Source organism: Colletes latitarsis, chromosome 8 (genome assembly GCF_051014445.1).
Source record: "Colletes latitarsis isolate SP2378_abdomen chromosome 8, iyColLati1, whole genome shotgun sequence".
Lineage (NCBI taxonomy): Eukaryota > Metazoa > Arthropoda > Insecta > Hymenoptera > Colletidae > Colletes > Colletes latitarsis.
This window is the reverse complement of record NC_135141.1, coordinates 27655367-27678696: the sequence shown is the minus strand read 5'-3', so window position 1 is coordinate 27678696 and position 23330 is coordinate 27655367. Positions and strand designations below refer to the sequence as shown.

The following is a 23330-nucleotide window of genomic DNA, read 5'->3' as shown; positions in this document are numbered from 1 at the left end:
GAATACCTTGCACCGGGGAGCAAACTACGAACGCGTTTCCAGATGTTCCTGACGGACAAGTGCAAACTGGAACGTGATTGACGACAGAACACAACGCATTCTGACCACAGGTTCCAGCGCATGGATCGTTACATTTGCTCTTGATGCAAGCTCTGTCTCTTGGACAGTCTGAATTTAGGACACATTCTGGACGACAACCTATGTACGGGTCTCCTTGATACTCTGATAAGCATGTGCATGCTCCATTTACGCACTGCGTATTCGTACCGCAATTGGCACACGAATCCGCGGGCCGATCCATACTCACTAATAGAATAGAACGTTACAAATTGTAAACTATGATAGTATATATTAAATATACGTGAAAAGATGTGGTATCTTTCATAATTTTCACGCGGAAGTCATACCTAATGCTGGCGAACATCTGACAAAGGAATCGCCAGTGTATCCTTCGGGGCAAGTACAGGTCGGAGTATGATTTATCACCGAACACTGTGCGCCCACGCCGCAGACACCCTCGCAAGGATATCTGCATTTCTTCTGAATACACGCCTGATTGCTGGGGCACTCGGAATTTCGTATGCATTCCGGCCTGCAATTTGGTGGTGTTCCCATGTAGTCTGCTAAACAGGCACACGAAGCTTGGGAATTTATATTACGACATTCGGAGTAAGGTCCGCACGGTGAAGGTGCGCACGGATTCACGTACGACGGTTCGAGTGCAGGTTTTCCAACTAAAACGAATATTTGCGAGTGAAACGTTAGTTTAGGAAGATGACATGAGGAAGATGAGATCTGCTAAGTAAGAGACTTACTTGGTATATCGAAACAAGCAACTAATGGATCACCAGTGAAGCCTGGTTGGCAGGCGCATATAGCTCTGTGATTGATGGTTTCGCATCTCGTGTTCGAGCCACAAGATCCAGAACAAGGGTCGCTACACTTTCTGTTGATACACGCCAAATTCGAGGCGCATTCAGCGCTAACTGTACACTCGGGCCTGCATGATGGTGGACTGCCCATGAACTCAGGCAAACACGAACACACGGACTGTCCATTAATTGCTTTACACTGACTATTGGGTCCGCAAGGAGACGGATTGCAGGGTCGACTAATTGTTTGGTCAATTTCTAGAAAAAAATAATTCGGTGTTATAGACAGTAGTTTGGTGTACCCTTCGAGACTCTTGTTCTTGGGATATAACCTACCTGGCTGAAGTGGTAAACAGAGGACAAACGCGTTCCCAGTGTGTCTAGGGTAACATTCGCACACTGGCAGGTGATTAACAATGTGGCATTCGGCGTTTCGGCCGCAAACTCCTGGACAAGGGTCCCTGCATCTGTTGTTCATGCAAGCTTGATTCGTGGGACAATCGGAGTTCAGGAGACACTCGGGTCGACATCCATCATAGGGGTTGCCAATATAATTAGAGATGCAGGTACAGGAACCTGCACCGTTCAGCTCTTTACAGACAGCGTTGGATCCGCAGGGTGATGGATTGCAGGGATCGGTGGGCGCAGGAATCGACACGGCTGTAAAGGGAGGTGGTTAGAAAAAAACCTAACAACTAAATCGCTTCAGAAATAATTCTTGGGCTCTCACGTTCTTTGAAGACACACTGTGTGAACGGATCCCCAGTGTAACCACTGAGGCAAGTGCACATGGGAGTGTGGCTCACGACATGGCAGTCCGCGCTGGCACCGCAGGAATCGATACAAGGATCTTGGCACTTTTGATTGATACAAGCTAATTGACTAGGACACTCGCTGTTGCTGACACACTCCGGCCTGCAATTGGGCGGGCTTCCGGAAAATCCGGGCGTGCATGAGCACGAGGGAGAGTCGTTAATCACTTGACATCGGGAGTTCGGACCACAAGGCGATGGTTGACAGGGGTCTACTACGGGCTCTTCGACTGGAAAAGAATTTCGGTTTTACGCGAATGTAGACTCTTATTAAAGGAGAAATTTGACAAGCCGATGGAGCTACATGTATCCAGAATAAGCATAACTAAAGGTTTAGCCCCAGATGATAGGCCAATTTTGAGAAATAGTATACAGATTCTGTTTTAAATATAGATCCATCAGTCTGCATAGAAATATGAATCGACCAGGGAGGTAATAAACTCTTACTGAAGGGTATGCATTGAATGAATGGATTGCCGGTGTATCGCAACGGGCAGCTGCATATAGGATTATGGTTGACGACGTTGCATTTGGCTGCGATGCCACAGGTTCCAGGACAGGGGTTCGTGCACCTCTGATTACTACAGGCTTCGTTTTGCGGGCAATCTGTACTGACAATGCACTCGGGTCTACAGGTTGGTGGGCTTCCTAAATATCCTCTGATGCACGAACAAACGGCTTGACCGTTTACGGTGCGGCATTCGCTATTGGGCCCGCAAGGCGTCGGGCTACACGGATTAGTGGGTATCATATCTGACAAAAGAAAAAGTACCAGGATTATTTGAATTCTGCGGGACCATGCAAGTTTCTGTATCAAGAAAGTCTCATGCAGGAGATGATGGAATACCTTTCAGAGGGGTGCACTGACTAAACGCATTGCCGGTCATGTTTCCAGGGCAGCTACACATTGGCACGTGATTGATAACTGTACAAATGGCACTGAAACCACAGATTCCTGGGCAAGGGTCCATACACTTATTACGCAAGCAGGCTCTGTCTCTGGGACAGTCTGAGTTCAGGACACATTCGGGTCGGCATCCTAGATACGGGTTTCCTTGGAATTCAGCTAGACACGTGCAAACGCCATTCGTGCACGCGGTGTTGGGGCCACAGGGTAATGGGTTACATTCATCTTCTACTGGCGTCGATGGAGCTGTAATGTCAAACGAGGTGTAAAAATGTTATTTCTGTATGAAGCGTTCAAATATAAAAGGTAACACAGGCTCCTTACGTTTCGCCGGCAGCAACTGACAAAGGGTGAACGGATTTCCAGTGAAATCCTCGGGGCAGTTGCACATGGGAATGTGGTTAACGACCGCACACGACGCACCGGAACCACAGGAACCAGGGCACGGGTCTCTGCACTTCATGTTGATGCAGGCCATGTCGCTTTGACATTCGGAATTGATTGTGCACTCCGGTCTGCAGTTGGGCGGCTGACCGATGTAGCTTTCTAAGCACGTGCAAGCAGGAGATCCACGAACGTTTCTGCACTGGGCGAAATTGCCACACGGGGATGGCACGCACGGGTCTCTTTCCGTTGGGCCAGAGATTGCGACTGCTAAAAGTTGTGATTAATGGACGATGATAATTCGGGCCCTATTGATGCGTGGATTTAAAAATGTTATGTGGAACTGGTGGAACATCTTACGTGGAATAGGTGTACAGGTAGTGAACGGATCTCCACTGTATCCGGGCATGCAACTACAGATTGGACTGTGGTTAACCACGATGCACTTGGTGTTAAATCCGCAGGGGCTCGGGCACGGGTTCACGCATTTGTAGTCCTTGCACGCGAGCTGGGTGGGGCACTCGGAACTAGCTACGCACTCGGGTCTACATCCAGGTGGAGTGCCAACGTAGGTTCGTAGGCACGAACACACAGCCTGGCCAGAGACTTCTTTGCACTGGCTGTTAGGTCCGCAGGGCGACGGGTTACATACGTTCTCTTTTACCGGGACTATCACTGGGGAAGAGATCGAGCTGTTACAGCAATGCACGGTTAACTTTTATAAAGGTTGACAAAAATTTTATCAGAGTCTCGTTGATATCGATTTTAATAAAAGTTAATCGTGAATTCCTGCAATTATCAACACCCGGCTAATGCCTGATACATCGAGTCTCCAATTATATCCTCAAATCGGTTGCAAGGGAGAACCAGTTGGACTTACTATCCACGGTACACACGATAAATGGATCGCCAGTGAACCCTGGCCGACAGGTGCAGAAGGGCTGATGGTTAACGACCGTGCACTCGGCATTCTGGCCGCAGGTTCCAGGACAGGGGTCTTGGCACTTGTTTCGCACGCACATTTTGTTGGACGGGCAATCGGGGTTAATGACGCACTCGGGTCTACACCCTACGTACGCATTTCCGACGTACTCGGGCGGGCAATAACAAATTCCGATACCGTCTCGTTCTCTGCACAACGCGTTTGTGCCGCAAGTGCCTTCCGCGCAGGGTGAGGGTTCCGGGTCACGAACTAGAACAATGCAAAATTACAAAGATTAGTATTCGCTGCATCGACGACCGTGCACATCTTTATTTTCTTCTCTCTTACTTATTATCGAGCAACGGGTATAGGGGTCACCGGTGAAACCGTTCGGGCAAACGCAGTGGGGTACGTGGTAGGCCACGTGACACTCTGCAATTTCCCCGCAGAGACCTGGACAGGGGTCTTTGCATTTCTGTTGGACGCAGGTTTGGTGGCTGGGGCACTCGGAGCTGGCTATGCACTCGGGTTTGCAGTTGGGCGGGGTCCCCTTGTATTTGGGCAGACATGTACAGGACGAGATGTCATTGATTACTTGGCATTGAGAGTATGGTCCGCAGGGTGATGGTTGACAGGGGTTCATGGGCACTATTGTATCTTCTACGAAAAGTAAGATTGTATTATTGTCTTGTCTCGCTTTACTTGAGCCTTCATGATCTCATATAAAGTCGACGTTCGTCAAGGATTCTACTGCACCACTCCTTCTAGTCAAGAGATTCAGAAGAACTTTTGATATACACGACTTTATATACGATCGATAGGAATTCTAGTATTTTTATTCGTCCGCTTACTGATCATTTCGCATCTGATGAAGGGATCTCCCGTGTAACGCTCCGGACAGGAGCACACGGGATTGTGGTTGACCACCATGCACTTTGCCAGAACACCGCACGTTCCTGGACACGGATCTCTGCATTTTTGGTTCACGCAAGCCTCGTTTTGGCGACAGTCGGAACTGATGACGCACTCTGGTCTACATAGAGGTGGGGTTCCAAGGTATTCGGGCGCGCAAGTACACACAGCTTGATCGTTCACCTCTCGACAGATACTGTTCGGACCGCAGGGGGATGGATTGCACGGTCTTGTCGTTGTTGGAGCTACGGTTCAATAGTTTAAGGGTCACGAGGCTGTTGTATTGTTAGAACATTGACTTGTTAGAAACTAAACAACGTGTACCTTGTACAGTCGAGCACACGACTAGTGCGTTTCCGCCTGTGTTGGGAGGACAACTGCACATGGGTATGTGATTGATCACGTTGCAAAGAGCGTTTTGACCGCAAGCTCCGGGGCAAGGGTCGATGCATTTGTTTCTTATACACGCTCTGTTGTTTGGACAGTCTGTGCCGAGCACACATTCCGGTCGACAACCGACGTATGGGTTCCCGGAATATTCAGATACGCAAGTGCAAACGCCATTATTGCATTCGGCGTTCGATCCACACGGGGAGTTGCTGCATGGGTCTGTTATGGGCTCGTCTACTCCTACTCGAACACCGTAAAAGTATTAATAAAACTGTCTACGATTATAGCTTTGGTTTGGCTAGATTTCAAGGGCGCGTAGCTTACTCATTGGCTTGGGCTGGCAGCTGCTGAAAGGATCTCCCGTGTAACCTTCTAGACACGTGCAAACGGGTATGTGATTATGGACTGCACAGACGCTGTTGAGTCCACAAGAACCCGGACAAGGGTCCTGACACTTCTCACGAATGCAAGCTTGATTTCTGGGACAGTCAGTGTTGACTACACACTCTGGACGACAGTTAGGCGGGGCGCCAATATAGTTTATCGCGCAGGAACACGACGGAGAGCCGTTAATGTTGCGACACTGGGAGTTGGGCCCACAGGGCGAGTTGATACAGGGATCGACAGGGGTATCCATAACAGGTGTAGCTAAAATTGGACGATTATAAAACTTCAGCTCTAAGGTGTGCTTGAGTGAATCCTTGGATGCTTACGTGGACTGAAGAAGCATTGGATGAATGGGTCGCCAGTGAAACCTGGCTTGCAGGAGCAGATGGGACTGTGGTTCACGACTCTGCACGTGCTCTGCTGACCGCAAGAGTTAGGGCAGGGATCGATGCACTTGTTGTTCCTGCATGCGAGGTTCAATGGACAATCAGAGCTAACTGTGCATTCCGGTTTGCAATTGGGAGGTGTTCCGGTATAAGTTGGTAAGCAAGAACACGTGGCTTGGTTGTTGGTAGCTCTGCATTGGCTGTACGGTCCGCACGGCGATGGTTCGCAAGGATTTACTAAGTTAGGTTCGGGCACTATAAGAGGACAAACGTCTATGATCCTAATCCTCCATATCGTTATAAAGATTCTATATTGAAGAACGTTTTGGAATTTATCTTACGTGGTTCTCTCATAGGATTGCAGTACACGAAAGGATCTCCCGTATATCGTTCGAAGCAGCTGCAAGTGGCTGCATGATTGACCACGTAACATTGAGCATTCTGACCGCAGGTTCCAGGACACGGATCTCTGCACTTCGATTGGATACAGGCTTGATTGGACGGACAGTCTGAACTGAGCGTACATTCAGGCCTGCAACCTTCGTAAGGATTTCCGATGTAATCGTTCTGGCAACTGCAAGACCCGGAGTTTTGCTGAACGCGACATATACTATTTGCACCACACGGTGACGGAGTGCAAGGGTCTGGCCTGCTGACTGGTTCGTCGACTAAAACAGCGGGACGAGAAACGTTATAACAAGACTGGTTACAGAACACTCGAAAGGGTTCGAAGGTTCTTACATGGCTGCAGCGTACACTGCGTGAACGGATCCCCGGTGTAACCGTTCGCACAGGCACACATCGGAGTATGACTGACGACGTTGCAAATTGCGTTTGCGCCGCAAGAATCAATGCAAGGGTCTTGGCATCTTTGATTGATACATGCCATCCGATTAGGGCACTCGCTGTTGCTGGCGCACTCCGGACGACAGTTTGGAGGCGATCCAATGAATTCTCGTAGACACGAGCAAGATGGTTGATCGTTCACCACTTGGCACTCCGCGTTCGGACCGCACGGGGACGGTTGGCAAGGGTTGACTGGAGGCGACGGTCTCGCGGCTTTAAGGTTTAAACGGGTTAAGGTACAATGCATACTGGTGTATGAATATCTATCAGAGAGACTGTGAGGCTACGAAGGAGTCCTTACGCATCGGGTAGCAACTGACGAAAGGATCGCCGGTCATCCTTTCGCGACAGGTGCATACTGGATTGTGATTAACGACGCTGCAATCCGCGTTGATTCCACAGCTTCCTGGACAAGGGTCTTGGCACTTCTGGTTGGTGCACGCTTCGTTCAATGGACAGTCTGAACTAACCACGCACTCGGGTCTACAAGTTGGAGGAGCACCTATGTATCCGTTTACGCAAGAGCATACGGCTTGCATGTTGTTTTGCCTGCACTGGCTATTAGGGCCGCACGGTGATGGATTGCAGGGGTCGCTAACCATGGTCACTAAAAGCGTTCAAGAATTTTGATAAGAAAGATCCTTGTTATGCTTAATAATCCTTCGAAGTCTGAGAAGCATACCTGGGGCAGGGGAACAGAGTACAAAGGCGTTCCCTGACATTCCCGACGGACAACTGCACATGGGCACATGATTGAAAACGTTGCACAATGCGTTCTGTCCGCAGACACCGACGCAAGGATCCACGCATTTGTTTCGAATGCACGCTCTGTTTGTTGGACATTCGTTGCTTAAGACACACTCTGGTCTGCAGCCTGTGTACGGGTCGCCGGAATACTCTGGTAAACAGGTGCAAACGCCGTTGTCGCACTGTGTGTTGGGTCCGCAGGATGCGCACGGATCCTTTTCGATTGGACGTTCTATAATGCGTCGATGTTGGTTGTAGTGGGAGTAGAAATAATTTTATGAAAACTCGTTATGAACGGGGCATCTTACGGTCTAGGAAACAATTGGTGAACGGATCCCCGGTGTAGCCAGGTTGACAGGTACACGTTGGAACGTGATTGATTACGTTGCACTCAGCTCGAAGACCACACGAGCCGGGACAAGGGTCTCTGCACTTTTGTTGCATGCAGGCCTTATTAGGAGCACAGTCCGAGTTAATCGTACACTCTGGCCGACAATTCGGTGGACTTCCGGTGTACGTGGCCAGGCAGGAGCACGAGGGAACTCCGCCGATGTTTCGACACTCCGAGAAAGCTCCGCAGGGGGATGGAATGCAGGGATCTTTTGGGGTAACGTCGCTCTGAACGGGTGGTGTCACTAAAATTTGGAACGCAAATTATGTTCTCTTCTGAAGTTACAAGACTTAAGAACGCGTGTGAAATGGATGTTGTACCTTGTTGTATGCACGAATAAAAGAATGTAACTTAGGTATTTAAACATTTACCGTTGGTAATCGGTACTCACATGGAATTGGGAAGCATACGGTGAACGGATCGCCGGTGTACCCTCTCAAGCAACTACAAAGGGGCGCGTGATTGATGACTCTACAGTCTGAGTTTTGTCCACAAGAGGAAGGGCACGGGTTTACGCATTTCTGCTGCGCGCACGCCTTATCAGCGGCGCATTCCGAGCTGGTGACGCATTCCGGTCTACACGCTGGTGGTGTACCGATATAAGTTGCAAGGCAAGAGCAAACTGCTACTTGGTTTACCACCCTGCATTGGCTGTTCGGGCCGCATTGGGGCCCAGCGCATGGATCGGTTACGCTGACGTCGGAAACTGAAGAATATTTTATCGTGTGACTTCGTTGTTCAACGATTAATTTTTTAGAAGGGTAATTTCAGTGAAAGGTTGGAGTAACCTTGACTTACCAACTGGTTGAACAGAGCAATATCGATAGGGATCGCCAGTGTAGCTGGGATAGCAAGAGCAAGACGCTCGATGATTGATAACATAGCATTCGGCGTTGATTCCACATGTTCCCGGACACGGATCGATACACTTAGAATTGACGCAGGCTCTAGTGGGCGAGCAATCAGAATCCAGGACACACTCTGGCCTGCATCCTTCGTAAGGATTTCCCGTGTAACCAGGAAGACACGCACAGGCACCTACATCGTTTCTTTCCGTGCACTGTGCATTCGGTCCGCAAGGCGAAGGTAAACACGGATTCATTTGTTGGTCTTCGACTAAAAGCGACGAAGGATATTATCAATTAAAATTGTGATTAGATTTGGGTCACTACAGGGATTTCAATGCGCGGTACAAGAAGTACAAAAACATGAATTACAGTTAAAAATTAGATTTTGATACTTGATTAAAGAACCAACATTTAAAGAGAATCAAATTACTATTAAAAATGGCTTACTGGGCTTGGTAAAGCATTCTGTGAAAGGATCGCCCGTGTAGTCTGATTCACAGTAGCACATAGGCGTGTGACTGACTGTACGACATTGGGCATTAGTTCCGCAAGAGTCTATGCAAGGGTCCCTGCACTTTTGATTAATGCACGCCTGATTGCTGGGGCATTCGCTGTTGCTGACGCATTCGGGCCTGCAATTCGGCGGGGAACCGATAAATCCGGACAAACAAGTGCACGATGGTGAGCTTCCTGAGATCTGGCATTGAGCATTGGGTCCGCAGGGCGATGGCTGGCAAATGTTTATCGGTTCAGGCGGCAATGGCGCTATAAATTTTAGTATTCGAACAATTAGACTCTGCCTCTGTACCAAACAACTATTGTAAAACCACTTTTCCGGTGAAACAAATCATTCAAGGACACTTACGAGTCGGCATGCACTGTACGAACGGATCTCCGGTGAATTCTTCGGGACAATGACATATAGGATTGCGATTAGCGACCGTGCACCTGGCTCTCAAGCCACACGTGCCAATACAAGGATTCCTACATTTCTGATTCGTGCAGATCTCGTTTGGAGGACAGTCGGAGCTAACTATGCACTCGGAACGGCAATTCGGTGGGTTTCCTAGATAACCTGGCACGCAGCTGCAAATTGCTTGACCGTTATTGGATCGACATTGACTGTTCGGTCCACAGGGCGATGGAGTGCACGGTGAAGATGGGGCATCGGCTATTGGAAGACCATCGTTAATATCTGGAAAGTTCTATTTGGTTTGACGACTGAAATTCTATTACCTATGGCGGGACGACAATAGGCAAATGCGTTTCCTTCGAAACCAGTTGGACAGCTGCACATCGGTACGTGGTTGACCACGTTGCACAGTGCGTTGCTCGCGCATGTGCCCTGGCAAGGATCCTGGCATTTGTTCCTGACGCACGCTCTGTCCCGGGGGCAATCGTTATTGAGCACGCACTCCGGTCGACAGCCGATAGTCGAATCCCCGTAGTATTCGGGCAAGCAAGAGCATATTCCATTATCACACTGAGCATTCGGTCCACAGGGGGATGGATTGCAGAGATCCACCTCTGCCGGTTCGACTGGTCGCAAAAAGATTTATGAGTCCCCGTATCTGGGTCAGTCGACGAACGATCTTTGAGAACTGTTACTTACTGGAAACGATCTGTTGATCGCATCGACTGAAAGGATCTCCCGTGTATCCTTCGATGCACGAGCACATCGGCACGTGACTGAACACCGAGCACTGAGCGTTAAAGCCACAGGAGCCTGGACAGGGGTCCCTGCACTTCTCCCGAATGCAGGCTTGGTTACTAGGACACTCGGAATTGATGGTACATTCGGGTCTGCAATTTGGAGGACTGCCACGATAGTTCGGCAAGCAAGTGCAAGCTGGTGTCTGCCCAACGTTTTGGCAAACCGCGTTTGGACCACATGGCGATGGCAGACAGGGGTCTCTTTGCACTGGCGGTGAGGGTTCTATGGTCGTTTCTGGAGAATGCAGGTGGTTAGTGCAAAGAATATTGAGTGATTTTACAAGTATTCAACATCGAGTCGAAGACGTAGATCATACCAGGAGCACGGAAGCAAGCAGTGAACGGATCTCCGGTGAATCCATTGTTACAGAAACAGATTGGACTGTGGTTGATAATTCGACAATTAGCGTTCACGCCGCAGGAGTTGGGACACGGATCGACGCATTTCTGGCTCACGCAAGCACGGGTCAAAGGGCACTCGGTGCTGACCACGCACTCGGGTCTGCAGTTTGGTGGACTTCCAACGTACGAAGAGAGGCAAGTGCATACAGCTTGATTGTTGTTCACGCGACACTCGCTGTTTGGGCCGCAGGGAGTTGGATTGCAAGGATCGACTACCGAGACGTCTTCTAAAATTATACACGGGGATGTAGAACCTTTTGATATTATAAACTCTTGAATTATTAGGCTTAGATTGCATCGAATATAACTCTTACGGTTCACTGGGCTCAAGCTGCAGTATCTGAACGGATCTCCAGAGTATCCTTGGATGCACGTGCACATCGGTACATGGTTCACAGGGTTGCAAATCGCGTTTTGACCGCACGCGCCGGGACAAGGATCTTGACATTTCGATCTTACGCAGGCGAGGTTCACAGGACAGTCCGAATTCACGACGCATTCTGGTCTGCAGCCCTCGTAGGGGTTCCCGATATAATCTGGCAAGCAGGAACAGGCTCCTGCATTTCCTGAAACCCTGCACACTGCGTTCGCGCCACACGGTGATGGGGTGCAGGGTGTGGGTCTTTCGCTTTCAACTATGGAGCGAAGAAAAATTAATTCGATGACGTTCAGCAAGACTCGATCTTTTTCACAAAATGGAAGCACAGAACTCACTTGGAACAGGGGTGCACTGAACAAACGGGTCACCAGTAAATCCTGATAGACAAGAGCAAATCGGAGTGTGACTGAACACGCTGCAATCAGCGTTGGCTCCGCACAAACCGGGACATGGGTCCCTGCATTTCTGACTGACGCAAGCTTGTCTACTCGAACAGTCGCTGTTTGTAACGCACTCTGGCCTACAATTCGGTGGTGGTCCAGTAAATTCTGGCAAACACGAGCACGCCGGTGCTTGGTTCACGACCTGGCACTGAGAGTTCGGACCACAGGGCGACGGGAAACACGGATTGATCGGTTCTGGTACCTGTTCGACTGTAGAGCGAATGAAACGAACATCGTTAGACACATTCCTTGAAGAACCTTGATTTCACTAAATAAATTAAATTGGAAATATGGGATAAGATCAATTCTGTTCATTGTCTCACCTATAACCGTGCAACTGGTGAATGGATCACCTGTCATACTCGGTGGGCACCTACAAATGGGATTGTGGTTGACCACCGAGCACTCGGCTCTCACGGCACAAGAGCCTGGACAGGGATCCCTGCACTTTTGATTGATACAAGCTTTTGTAAGCTCGCAGTCTGAACTGACGACGCACTCTGGTCTACAAGTCGGAGGATTCCCGAGGAAACCTTCCACGCATTTACAAACCGCGACTCCGTTCACTTCTTGGCAGTGACTGTTCGGCCCGCACGGCGACGGCGAGCAAGGATTCGACATTACATCTTCTAGTAAAGGAAGACAAGACTTTAATCGAATGGTCCCTAGTTCTCGCGAAAGTGAGCATCAGGGAAGAAAAGAAATTTCAATATCGTACCCTGCACTGGAGAACAGGAAACGAAAGCGTTTCCAGACATTCCTGACGGGCAACTGCACATTGGAATGTGGTTTATGGTCTGACACTGAGCGTTCTGTCCGCAGGTTCCTGCGCACGGATCGACGCATTTGTTCCTCTTGCAAGCTCTATCGCGAGAACAATCGGTGTTCATGATGCACTCGGGTCGACAACCACTGTACGGATCTCCTTGGTACTCTGGGAGACAAGTGCAAACGCCGTCGCGACAGAGGGCATTCGCACCACACGGGGACGGGTTGCAGGGGTCTGAGACTGGTTCCTCGGCTGTGCACAAATTGGGAATCGTAAAAGTTGAATCGATCTCGGTTGATTATTGGAACTTTACGTTCAGATCAAACTCTTTGATCAGAATGTAGGATACCAAAATGACAGAAAAGACTCTCACATGGAGCAGGTTTCAAGACACAGCTGCTGAAGGGGTCTCCGGTGTAGCCCTCTGGGCAAGAACAAACCGGGACGTGATTCAAAACGGTGCATCTAGCTCCTATACCGCAGGATCCCGGGCAAGGATCCGAGCACCTCTCGCGGATGCAAGCCAACGCACCGGAACACTCTGCGTTTATAGTACACTCTGGTCGGCAATTTGGTGGGACACCGATATACGAGGCCGAGCAAGAGCAAGAAGGATTTCTTCCGATGTTCCGACATTGAGAATACGGGCCGCAAGGGGATGGTAAGCATGGGTCTTGCTGGGTAGGTGTTACGGGCTCCTGCTGCGGACCTGCGGGGATTTCATAATAAATACTATTTCCAGACGTTAATCTGTCAAAAGTAAAATTGAAGATACAAACGTGGACTGGGGAAACAGATAGAGAACGCGTCTCCGGTGAAGTCTTGCTGGCAGGAGCATATCGGACTGTGATTGATGACTCTGCAGATCGCGTTCCTTCCGCAAGGATCTGGACAAGGATCGACGCACTTTTGATTCACGCAGACGCGATTCGAGGCGCATTCTGGGCTCGCCACGCATTCTGGTCTGCATCCGGGTGGAGAACCGAGGTATTCCGGCAAACACGAGCAAACAGCCTGTCCGTTGTTTTCCCTGCAGACGCTGTTGGGTCCGCACGGTGACGGCTGGCAGGGATTTGTCAAACTTGGTTGGGTAACTATCTCTTCCTCGCGACAGTATCTGAACGGATCCCCAGTGAATCTAGGTAGGCAACTACAAGTCGGTAGGTGATTGATCACTTGGCAGACGGCGTTCTGGCCACAAGTTCCGGGACAGGGATCCTCGCATTTGAAGCTCACGCAGCTTTTGCTCGGGACACAGTCCGAATTTATGACGCACTCTGGTCGACAACCCTCGTACGGGTTCCCGATATACCCTGGCAGACAGGAACATGATCCTGCGCCGTTTCTCTCTTTGCACAGGGCGTTTGCACCGCAGGGAGACGGCACGCAAGGTTCCGGCACGTACATCGGTATGACTGGAAGAGGAATTGCGATTCAAAGTCGGTAATCGTCACTTTGGTTAGCTATTGTTTGAATCTTACGTTGTTCCACCACACACTGAGTGAACGGATCACCGGTGTATCCGGAGAAGCAACTGCACATCGGTGTGTGGGACACAGCGCGACACTCCGCGTTCGTGCCACAGGATCCAGGACAAGGGTCTCTGCATTTCTGATTGATGCACGCCATGTTGTTTGGGCATTCGTTATTGCTAATGCACTCGGGTCTGCAGTTAGGAGGCGTACCACTGAACTCCGGTAGGCAAGAACAGGACGGGGAATCATTGATAGTTTGACACTGAGCGTTAGGACCGCAGGGTGATGGAATGCAAGGGTTCTCTTGTAGCGGCGCCTCCGGTGCTGAAATATAATGCAATTGTAGCGTACATCGCGATCCAATTTTGCGGTATTCGGTCAATGGGTGTCTGGATTTCTTACGTTTCTCGACGCATCTGACGAACGGATCGCCGGTCAAGCTTGCAGGGCAACTGCAAAGCGGATTGTGATTGACCACTTGGCAGGTGGCTCTGATACCGCACGAACCGATACACGGATTGCTGCATTTCTGATTGATACAAGCTTCCGTTGGCCCGCAGTCCGTGCTCACCACGCATTCTGGTCTGCAGGTTGGTGGGATACCAACGAAACCCGGAATGCAAGTGCACACGGCTTGCTCGTTCACTTCTCTGCACTGACTGTTCGGTCCACAGGGTGTTGGGTTGCAAGGGTTGGTCACAACTGGGTCTGATCGGAGGTTGAAAGCTTATAGTACTGTATTTTGACTCTTTAAACAATGCAATAGAACCCTGTTTGAATACCTCTGAATGGTGTGCAAGATACGAACGCGTTGCCCGTCATTCCGACCGGACAGCTGCACATCGGCACATGATTGTACACGTTACAGATTGAACTCTGACCGCAAGTGCCAACGCAAGGATCCACGCACTTGTTGCGGAGGCAAGCTCTGTTCAAAGGGCAGTCGGTATTCAGGACGCATTCTGGTCGACAACCCACGTAAGGGTCGCCTTGAAACTCCGATAAACACGTGCAAATGCCGTCGTTGCACAGAGCATTCGAACCGCAAGGCGATGGGTTGCAGGGGTCTTCGGCTACCAGTATAGCAGCTACAATTTTTAAATGGAACGTTAATCGACCCAACTTGGTACGAATTTAACACCGTTACCTCTGCATGAAAGACACTGTACACTTACGTGGCGCAGGGGAGCAGCTGCTGAAAGGATCGCCGGTGAATCCTTCCACGCAGGAGCAAATTGGCACGTGATTGAAAACCGTGCACATTGCAGCCACGCCGCAAGATCCAGGACAAGGATCTATACATCTCTGCCTTATGCAGGCCCTGTCGCTGGGACAATCCGAGTTCACGGTACACTCCGGTCTACAGTTCGGTGGGCTGCCGAAATAATTAGCTAAGCAGGAACAAGACGGAGCACCACCGATATCCCGACATTCGGAGTATGGACCACAGGGTGAGGGTACGCAGGGGTTCTGAGGTAGATCTGGTAACGTTGGTTGAGCTACAGAATTAATCGACAGGAATTAGATGACTATCTATTGTCTCTGAGACCCGTTTAAGAGATTAGGAGACTTACGTGGAAGAGGGAAACACCTGGTGAACGGGTTGCCAGTGTTTCCGTCTTTGCAGGTACAAATAGGACTGTGATTGACGACTAGACAATTGGTGTTCTGTCCACACGGTCGTGGACAGGGATTCGCGCACTTCTGATTCACGCAGGCTCGATTCGAAGGACAATCCGAGCTCACCACGCACTCGGGACGGCACGAGGGAGGACTTCCGATATAGTCGGGGAGGCAAGAACAGACTGCGTTTCCGGAAATCACGCGACACTGACTGTTTGCCCCGCAAGGCGACGGAACGCAGGGGTCTGCTGGATCTCTGACTATGTCTGGAGAAGAAATTAATGTAATATCCACACGGAATGAGCCAAAAATCGTAGCACAATAAAAAGAAGGAATATACTTTACCAGGTTCTCGCATAATTTGACAATATCTGAAGGGATCCCCGGTGTAGCCAGAGTTGCACGAGCACGTGGGCGAGTGATTTATCACTTGACATACGGAATTCTGTCCACAGGTGCCCGGACAGGGGTCTTGGCACTTGTTTCGAGTGCAAGCGAGGTTCGAAGGGCAGTCGGAGCTAACCGTGCATTCCGGTCGACATCCTTCGTATGGATTGCCAATGTATTCGGGTAAACAAGAGCAAGAACCTACGCCGTCCTGCTCTTTGCAAACGGTGTTCGAACCGCAAGGGGATGACGTGCACGGGGAAGGCAATCCTAGTGGAAGAAATAGAGTAAGCTTGCGTGATCCCTTCGGTCAGAGAATTCGAGTATCAAATTTTCTTACGTTCGTCGAACACGACGCACTGCGTGAACGGATCGCCGGTGAACCCGATGGAGCAGACACACATCGGTGTGTGGCTCACCACGCGACACTCGGCGTTTGCCCCGCAGGAACCAGGACACGGGTCCCTACACTTCTGATTTATGCAAGCTAGGTGACTCGCGCACTCGCTGTTGCTGATGCACTCGGGTCGACAGTTAGGCGGGGAGTTCACGAATCCGGGCATACAAGTGCAAGACGGGGAATCGTTCACCACTTGGCACAGAGCGTTGGGGCCACATGGTGATGGTTTGCACACGTTTATGACCTCAGGTTTGATCTCCACTAAAATTCAGTTAATAATAATATAATCTACTGTAAAAGGTTGGTACTTCAACACGTTAAAACCCAAAGAGGTCCTTACTGATGGAATCACACTTGACGAACGGATCTCCCGTCAATCCCGGAAGACAGCTGCATATGGGATTATGATTTGTGACTTGACACTGTGTACGAATGCCACAGCTTCCTACGCATGGGTTCGTACACTTCAGATTACTACAGGCTTCGTTTCTGGGACAGTCTGAACTGACCACACATTCTGGTCTACAAGATGGAGGACTTCCTACGTATCCCTGGACGCAAGTGCAGACTGCCTGTCCATTGACAGGTCGACACAGACTGTTCTGACCGCAAGGTGATGGATTGCACGGCGTTTCCGGTGTTATTTCTGTGGGTACAAACGGGTAAAGATTGTCAAAGCTCGCCACGGTGATATCCTACTGTCTTGATCTAAGCAATTGGTACCTTGAATGGGACTACAGAGTACGAAAGCATTCCCAGTCATTCTTTGATCGCAACTGCACATTGGAACGTGGTTAAACACGTTGCAAATTGCATTCTGTCCGCAGGTACCGACGCAAGGATCGATACACTTATTGCGGACGCAGGCCTGATTCAAAGAACAATCCGAGTTCATGACACACTCGGGTCGACACCCTGCGTAAGGATCGCCCCTGTACTCTGACAGACAGGTACAGATACCGTTGTTGCACTCCGTGTTTGACCCACACGGCGATGGATTGCAAGGATCATCGGAAACTGTTGGTTCTAGAAATCGGAAAGAAAGAAATCGCGATGAACAAAGTGGTCTAATTCGAAGGATTCGGATTCAAAAGTTGGTGCCTTACGTGGTGGAGGTTTTGGATAACAGTTGCTGAATGGATCACCGGTGTAGCCTTCGATGCAGCTACAGATTGGTACATGATTCAGGACGTTGCACTGGGCAAACACGCCGCAAGAACCGGGGCAAGGGTCTCTGCACTTTTCTCTGGTGCAAGCTTGATTCGGAGGACAATCGGAGTTCACCGTGCACTCCGGTCGGCAGCTGGGAGGGCTACCGATGTAATTTGGCAGACAGGAGCAAGAAGGTATGCCATTGATGTCGCGACACTCTGCGTTTTGGCCGCAGGGCGAAGGAAAACATGGGTTCGAAGGTAACAATGCCGGAGGAAGTTCTAAAAAGCGTTCGCAAAGAGTTAGAAAGAAGATTGTGATCGATTCATATAGAAATCTTCAGGGATTATTCTCTCACCTGGCATTGGGAAACATCGACTAAACGGATCACCGGTATACTTCTGTCTGCAGGCACAGATTGGACTATGATGAATAACGTTGCACTCTGCGTCGAGACCGCATGGTCCAGGACAAGGGTTTTTGCACTTCTGATTAATGCATGCTAGATTGGACGGGCATTCAGAACTGACGACGCACTCTGGTCGACATCCTGGAGGGGAACCAGTATATTCTGGCAAACAGGAACAGACTGCCTGGTCGTTGACGACTCGACAGTTACTGTTCGGTCCACACGGTGTTGGAGAACATGGATCTCTCTTTTCGTCGACTGAGATAAAGGAAAACGAAAAATTTAAGTGATTAATTCTCTACAACATTGAATGATGAATTCAATAAGAAATAGTCTGTGCTCACAGGCTGGAACGATAGGCTGACAGAACTGGTATGGTTGGCCGGTATAACCAGAGAAACAAGAACACGTTGGCAGGTGATTGACAACTTGACACTCGGCGTTCGTGCCACAGGATCCTGGACACGGATCCTGGCACTTGGACCGGATGCAAGCGCGAGTGGACACGCAATCGGAATTTATGACACATTCTGGACGACAGCCCTCGTAAGGGTTGCCAATATAATCGGGCAAACACGTGCAGGAACCTACTCCGTTCTGCTCTTTGCAAATGGCGTTCGAGCCACAGGGTGACGGCATGCATGGGGTGGAGAGGGTAGGTTGTATTTCAGCTAAAATATAAAAGAAATGAATTATCCGCGTTCGGTGAAACCTATGGCCAATTGTGAAGGTTGTCTTACGTTGTCTTTCGACACACTGTGTGAAGGGATCCCCGACAAAACCGACCACGCACACGCACATGGCTGTATGACTTACGACTCGACAATCGGCATTAGCACCGCAGGAGCCAGGACAAGGATCTCCACACTTGTTTCTTATACAAGCCAATTGACTCGCGCACTCGCTGTTGCTGATGCACTCGGGCCTACAGTTTGGAGGGGCTCCGACGAATTCGGGCAAACAGGAACACGAGGGCGAGTCATTTACTACTTGGCAGAATGCGTTAGGTCCGCAAGGTGACGGATAGCAAGGATTGACAGGGGTTGGTGGTTCTTCCACTGGAACAAGTTTGATAAACGCTTGGTAACAATGTTGTTCGATCATCCAAACCAGAGTCGGACAAATTTCATTCACGGACAATGAATGAAAATTGTAGATTTTTGGAAGATGTTCAGACGAGCGAGTTTAAAATTTTTATTCGTAAATAATATTTGTCCGATCCTGATCTAAACTTCGAAATGATGTGAAAAATAGAATTCGGCTCACGTTGGGGCTCGCATCTGACGAAAGGATCGCCGGTAAAGCCTGCCGGGCAGCTGCATATGGGATTATGGTTGGTCACTTGACACTGGGCCCTGATACCACAAGACCCGGCGCAAGGGTTAACGCATTTCTGATTGCTGCAGGCTTGAGTCTGTAGACAGTCGGAGCTGACGCTACACTCGGGTCTGCAAGATGGCGGCGTTCCAATGAAACTGGCCACGCAAGTGCACACTGCTTGCTCGTTAACTACGCGACAAAGACTATTGGGCCCACAAGGAGATGGGTTGCAAGGATCTTCCGGTCCTAAAACGGGCAAAAGTGAAAGTCAGGGGTCCTCTAATGAGAATAATTATTAAATGTAACACCTACCTCTGCTTGGACGACAAGAAACGAAGGCGTTCCCTGTCATTCCAGGCAGGCAGCTGCACATGGGTATGTGGTTGTAGACGTTGCACTGTGCGTTCTGACCGCAAGTTCCTGGACATGGGTCCATGCATTTGTTGCGAATGCAAGCTCGAGAGGTGGGACAGTCGCTATTTAGAACGCATTCTGGTCGACAACCAGTGTAAGGATCGCCCTGATATTCCGGCAAGCAAGAACAGCTGCCGTCCGTGCACAAGGCGTTTGCGCCGCAAGGTGAAGGATTGCAGGGGTCCGCAGGTCTTACTGGTTCCTCGATCGCTGTATGGTCGGAAAGATCGCGTCAGATTCTAGCATGGAGTTGAAATATGTGCTAGTAAATAGAATCTGGAGGATTCGGTGCTTACGTTTCGGGTAACAGTTCGTGAATGGATCGCCCGTGAAATCTACAGGGCAAACGCAAGATGGCGTGTGATTGATGACGTTACAGGTGGCTGACGCTCCGCAGGATCCAGGGCAAGGATCTCTGCATCTTTGGTTTATGCAGGCCTGATTACTGGGGCAATCGGAATTGACGGTGCACTCGGGTCTACAGTTAGGCGGACTACCGATGTAAGACGCGAGACAAGAACATGATGGCGCCCCGCCAATGTCGCGACACTCCGCGTAAGGTCCGCACGGCGATGGTACGCAAGGATTCTGAACGACCGGACCAGGTAGAGGTTCTGAAAAGAAACGTCTCGTCACCTGAATCGAACACGTTTGGAAAACGCCAATGGAGACGTTCTATCGAGCTTACTTGGCATGGGGAAACATCTACTGAACGGATCTCCCGTGTAGCCTTGCTTGCAACTGCAAACCGGACTGTGATTTAGAACTCTGCAATTGGTGTTCGAGCCGCAAGGCTGTGGGCACGGATTGATGCACTTGTTGTTCACGCAAGCCCTGTTAGCAGGGCACTCAGAGCTCATCACGCATTCAGGACGACATGCAGGCGGAGTTCCGATATACTCTGGCAAACAGGCGCAAACTGGCTGCCCGTTGACTACGTTACATTGACTGTTTGGTCCGCATCGGGATGGATTGCATGGGTCCGTGGCAACTGGTTCTAATTTGGAATAATGAAAGGGTCAATGCTACTTCGAGAAAAAGAGCGGAGGAAAACTCATTTTGATTTGAAGAAATGACTTGATTACCCATCGATAAAACGGGACTGCAGAATCTGAACGGATCGCCAGTGAACTCAGGCATGCACGAGCATGCAGGAGAATGATTGATCACTTGGCAAACGGCGTTCTGACCGCAGGTGCCCGGACAAGGATCCTGACACTTGGACCGAACGCACGCCATATTTGATACGCAGTCAGAGTTGACGACACACTCGGGTCGACATCCGTCGTAAGGATTTCCGATATAGTCTTGCAAGCAGGTGCAAGAGCCCGCACCGTTTTGCTCTTTGCAGACAGCGTTTGCTCCGCAGGGTGATGGTGTGCAGGGCGATTCGTTTTCGACGATCATTGCTACAATTAAACGTTAGTTCGTGTTGTAATAGAAATTCCGACTATAGGTTGGCTAGATAATATACAGCGAGGTTTGACTTCATTTGAGCTGTTTTTAACGTGTCTTACGTTGTTGAATGGAGCACTGGGTGAAGGGATCTCCAGTGTATCCGTTGATGCAAACGCACATCGGCGTGTGACTCACGACTCGACATTCCGTGTTCGAACCGCAAGCGCCGGGACAAGGGTCCCTGCACTTTTGGTTCATGCAAGCAAGATTTCCCGAGCACTCGCTGTTGCTGACACATTCTGGCCTGCAACTGGGAGGCGCTCCAACGAAATCGGGCAAGCACGTGCAAGATGGCGAGTCGTTCACCACGCGACACTGTGCGTTCGGTCCGCAGGGAGACGGTTGACACGGATTTACAGGCTCGATCGGTGTCTCGACTGTTGGACAAAGTTGAGAATTCGAAATTGTGTCGATCAATTGCAGATGAAACGACTATTCTCGAAGATTTTCTTACTTATCGGGTCGCATCTGGTGAAAGGATCCCCAGAGTACCTCGGAAGGCAACTGCAAATCGGATTGTGACCGACAACTTGACACTGAGTCCTCAGACCGCAGGTACCTAGACAAGGATCTATGCATTTCTGATTGCTGCAAGCTAGATTACGCGGACAGTCGGAGCTGACTAAGCATTCGGGCCTGCAAGATGGCGGAGTTCCTTGGTATCCTTGTACGCAACTGCAGACAGCTTGGCCATTTACGACGCGACACTGACTGTTAGGGCCACAAGGGGAGGGTCTGCAAGGATCCTGAGGTAGCGGTTCTACGAACGGAGCATTAAATCCATTAAGTGAGGAGAAGCCGAAGGAAGTTTCGAGCGAATCGTTAGAGGATATCCACCTCGTAATACGGAGCAGAGTACAAATGCGTTTCCAGACATTCCAGGCGGGCAACTGCACATGGGAACGTGGTCGTAAACGTTGCAAACCGCGTTTTGACCACAGGTTCCGATACAAGGGTCTGTGCATTTGTTGCGAACGCAAGCTCTGTTGAAGGGACAATGGTCGTTGGTCACGCACTCGGGTTGACAGAGCTCGTACGGACTTCCCACGTAACCGGAAGGACAGCTACACAGACCGTTATTGCACTCCGCGTTCGTGCCACAGGGTGAGGGGTTGCAAGGGTCTGACGGGACATCTAACGCTGCAAAGTGATTTCAAGTTAGTTATAGTGACTCGAAAAGACGTCGAAGACCTTAATGTTCTGACGGTACTGATTAAATTATTGAAAAGACACGGTGTAAAAGTCTTACATGGAGGTGGTACTGGTTGACAACTAGTGAACGGATCTCCTGTGAAACCTTCGGGACAAACGCAAGTCGGAATGTGCTGGATCGTGTTGCACATTGCACCGATGCCGCAAGAGCCCGGACAGGGGTCTCTGCATTTTTGCCTCGTACAAGCTCTATTGCTGGGGCAATCAGGGTTTATCGTGCACTCTGGTCTGCAATTTGGCGGACCGCCCATGTAATTTGGTAAACAGGTACAAGAGGGAGAGCCTCCTATGTCGCGGCATTCCGAGTAAGGGCCGCAGGGTGACGGTACACACGGGTTTTCAACGGGCGCTGGCAATGGTTCTGAAAATAATTTACTCTAATGTGGGGGCTCGAGTGACACGCAAAGATAGGTTTCGTTCGAGTCCCTAATCTGTAACTTAATCAGGGTGTCGATGTTCCTCTTACTTGGCGTCGGGAAGCATCTGGTGAAGGGATCCCCGGTGAAGTCCAGTTTGCAAACACAGATAGGACTGTGGTTTACGACTCTGCAGTCTGTGTTGGTACCACAGCGGCCGGGACAAGGGTCGAGGCACTTCTGACCGTCGCAAGCTTGGTTCGAGGGACATTCTGAGCTGACCACACATTCCGGTCGGCATCCTGGTGGACTTCCTACGTAATCGCGGTAGCAGGAGCAGACAGCCTGGCCGTTCGTTACGTGACACAGGCTGTTGGGTCCGCACGGCGATGGGTTACAGGGGTTTTCTGCTTCGAGGGCTGCAAGTGGTGAATATTTTGGTCAACACCATTTAACCACTCACCAATCTAAATGCATCAGCGTTACTCGTTCGTTGGGATTAGTTTGGGTTAATGGCAAGTACCGCTTACGGATGGAAGCAACGTTGGTTACAATGAAGCGTGTCTAACGTTATCTTCTCTATCGAGGCGTTCGGTGATGGCGATGATGATTGA

General features: G+C 50.0%; 1 protein-coding gene across 1 annotated transcript in view; it reads right to left on the bottom strand.

Annotated features, from left to right (window-relative positions):
• Dpy (fibrillin-like protein dumpy) overlaps window positions 1-23330 on the bottom strand; it is a 106211-nt gene that overhangs the window by 18000 nt on the left and 64881 nt on the right. The window contains 56 exon segments of the mRNA XM_076771092.1: window positions 7-306; window positions 408-734; window positions 816-1130; window positions 1209-1532; window positions 1603-1914; window positions 2132-2437; window positions 2532-2837; window positions 2916-3245; window positions 3336-3650; window positions 3856-4167; window positions 4246-4557; window positions 4749-5054; window positions 5134-5439; window positions 5524-5847; window positions 5913-6227; window positions 6314-6640; window positions 6714-7031; window positions 7120-7425; window positions 7501-7797; window positions 7874-8200; window positions 8348-8662; window positions 8755-9072; window positions 9252-9569; window positions 9670-9975; window positions 10041-10343; window positions 10417-10752; window positions 10835-11146; window positions 11234-11554; window positions 11634-11951; window positions 12065-12370; window positions 12460-12762; window positions 12884-13219; window positions 13290-13925; window positions 13992-14309; window positions 14388-14693; window positions 14768-15073; window positions 15161-15484; window positions 15560-15874; window positions 15954-16265; window positions 16336-16656; window positions 16736-17041; window positions 17119-17421; window positions 17502-17828; window positions 17906-18214; window positions 18301-18627; window positions 18697-19014; window positions 19223-19522; window positions 19589-19900; window positions 19987-20304; window positions 20379-20687; window positions 20776-21099; window positions 21208-21525; window positions 21603-21972; window positions 21975-22288; window positions 22398-22721; window positions 22827-23135. Of these exon segments, the coding sequence (XP_076627207.1) occupies window positions 7-306; window positions 408-734; window positions 816-1130; window positions 1209-1532; window positions 1603-1914; window positions 2132-2437; window positions 2532-2837; window positions 2916-3245; window positions 3336-3650; window positions 3856-4167; window positions 4246-4557; window positions 4749-5054; window positions 5134-5439; window positions 5524-5847; window positions 5913-6227; window positions 6314-6640; window positions 6714-7031; window positions 7120-7425; window positions 7501-7797; window positions 7874-8200; window positions 8348-8662; window positions 8755-9072; window positions 9252-9569; window positions 9670-9975; window positions 10041-10343; window positions 10417-10752; window positions 10835-11146; window positions 11234-11554; window positions 11634-11951; window positions 12065-12370; window positions 12460-12762; window positions 12884-13219; window positions 13290-13925; window positions 13992-14309; window positions 14388-14693; window positions 14768-15073; window positions 15161-15484; window positions 15560-15874; window positions 15954-16265; window positions 16336-16656; window positions 16736-17041; window positions 17119-17421; window positions 17502-17828; window positions 17906-18214; window positions 18301-18627; window positions 18697-19014; window positions 19223-19522; window positions 19589-19900; window positions 19987-20304; window positions 20379-20687; window positions 20776-21099; window positions 21208-21525; window positions 21603-21972; window positions 21975-22288; window positions 22398-22721; window positions 22827-23135 (18003 nt within the window).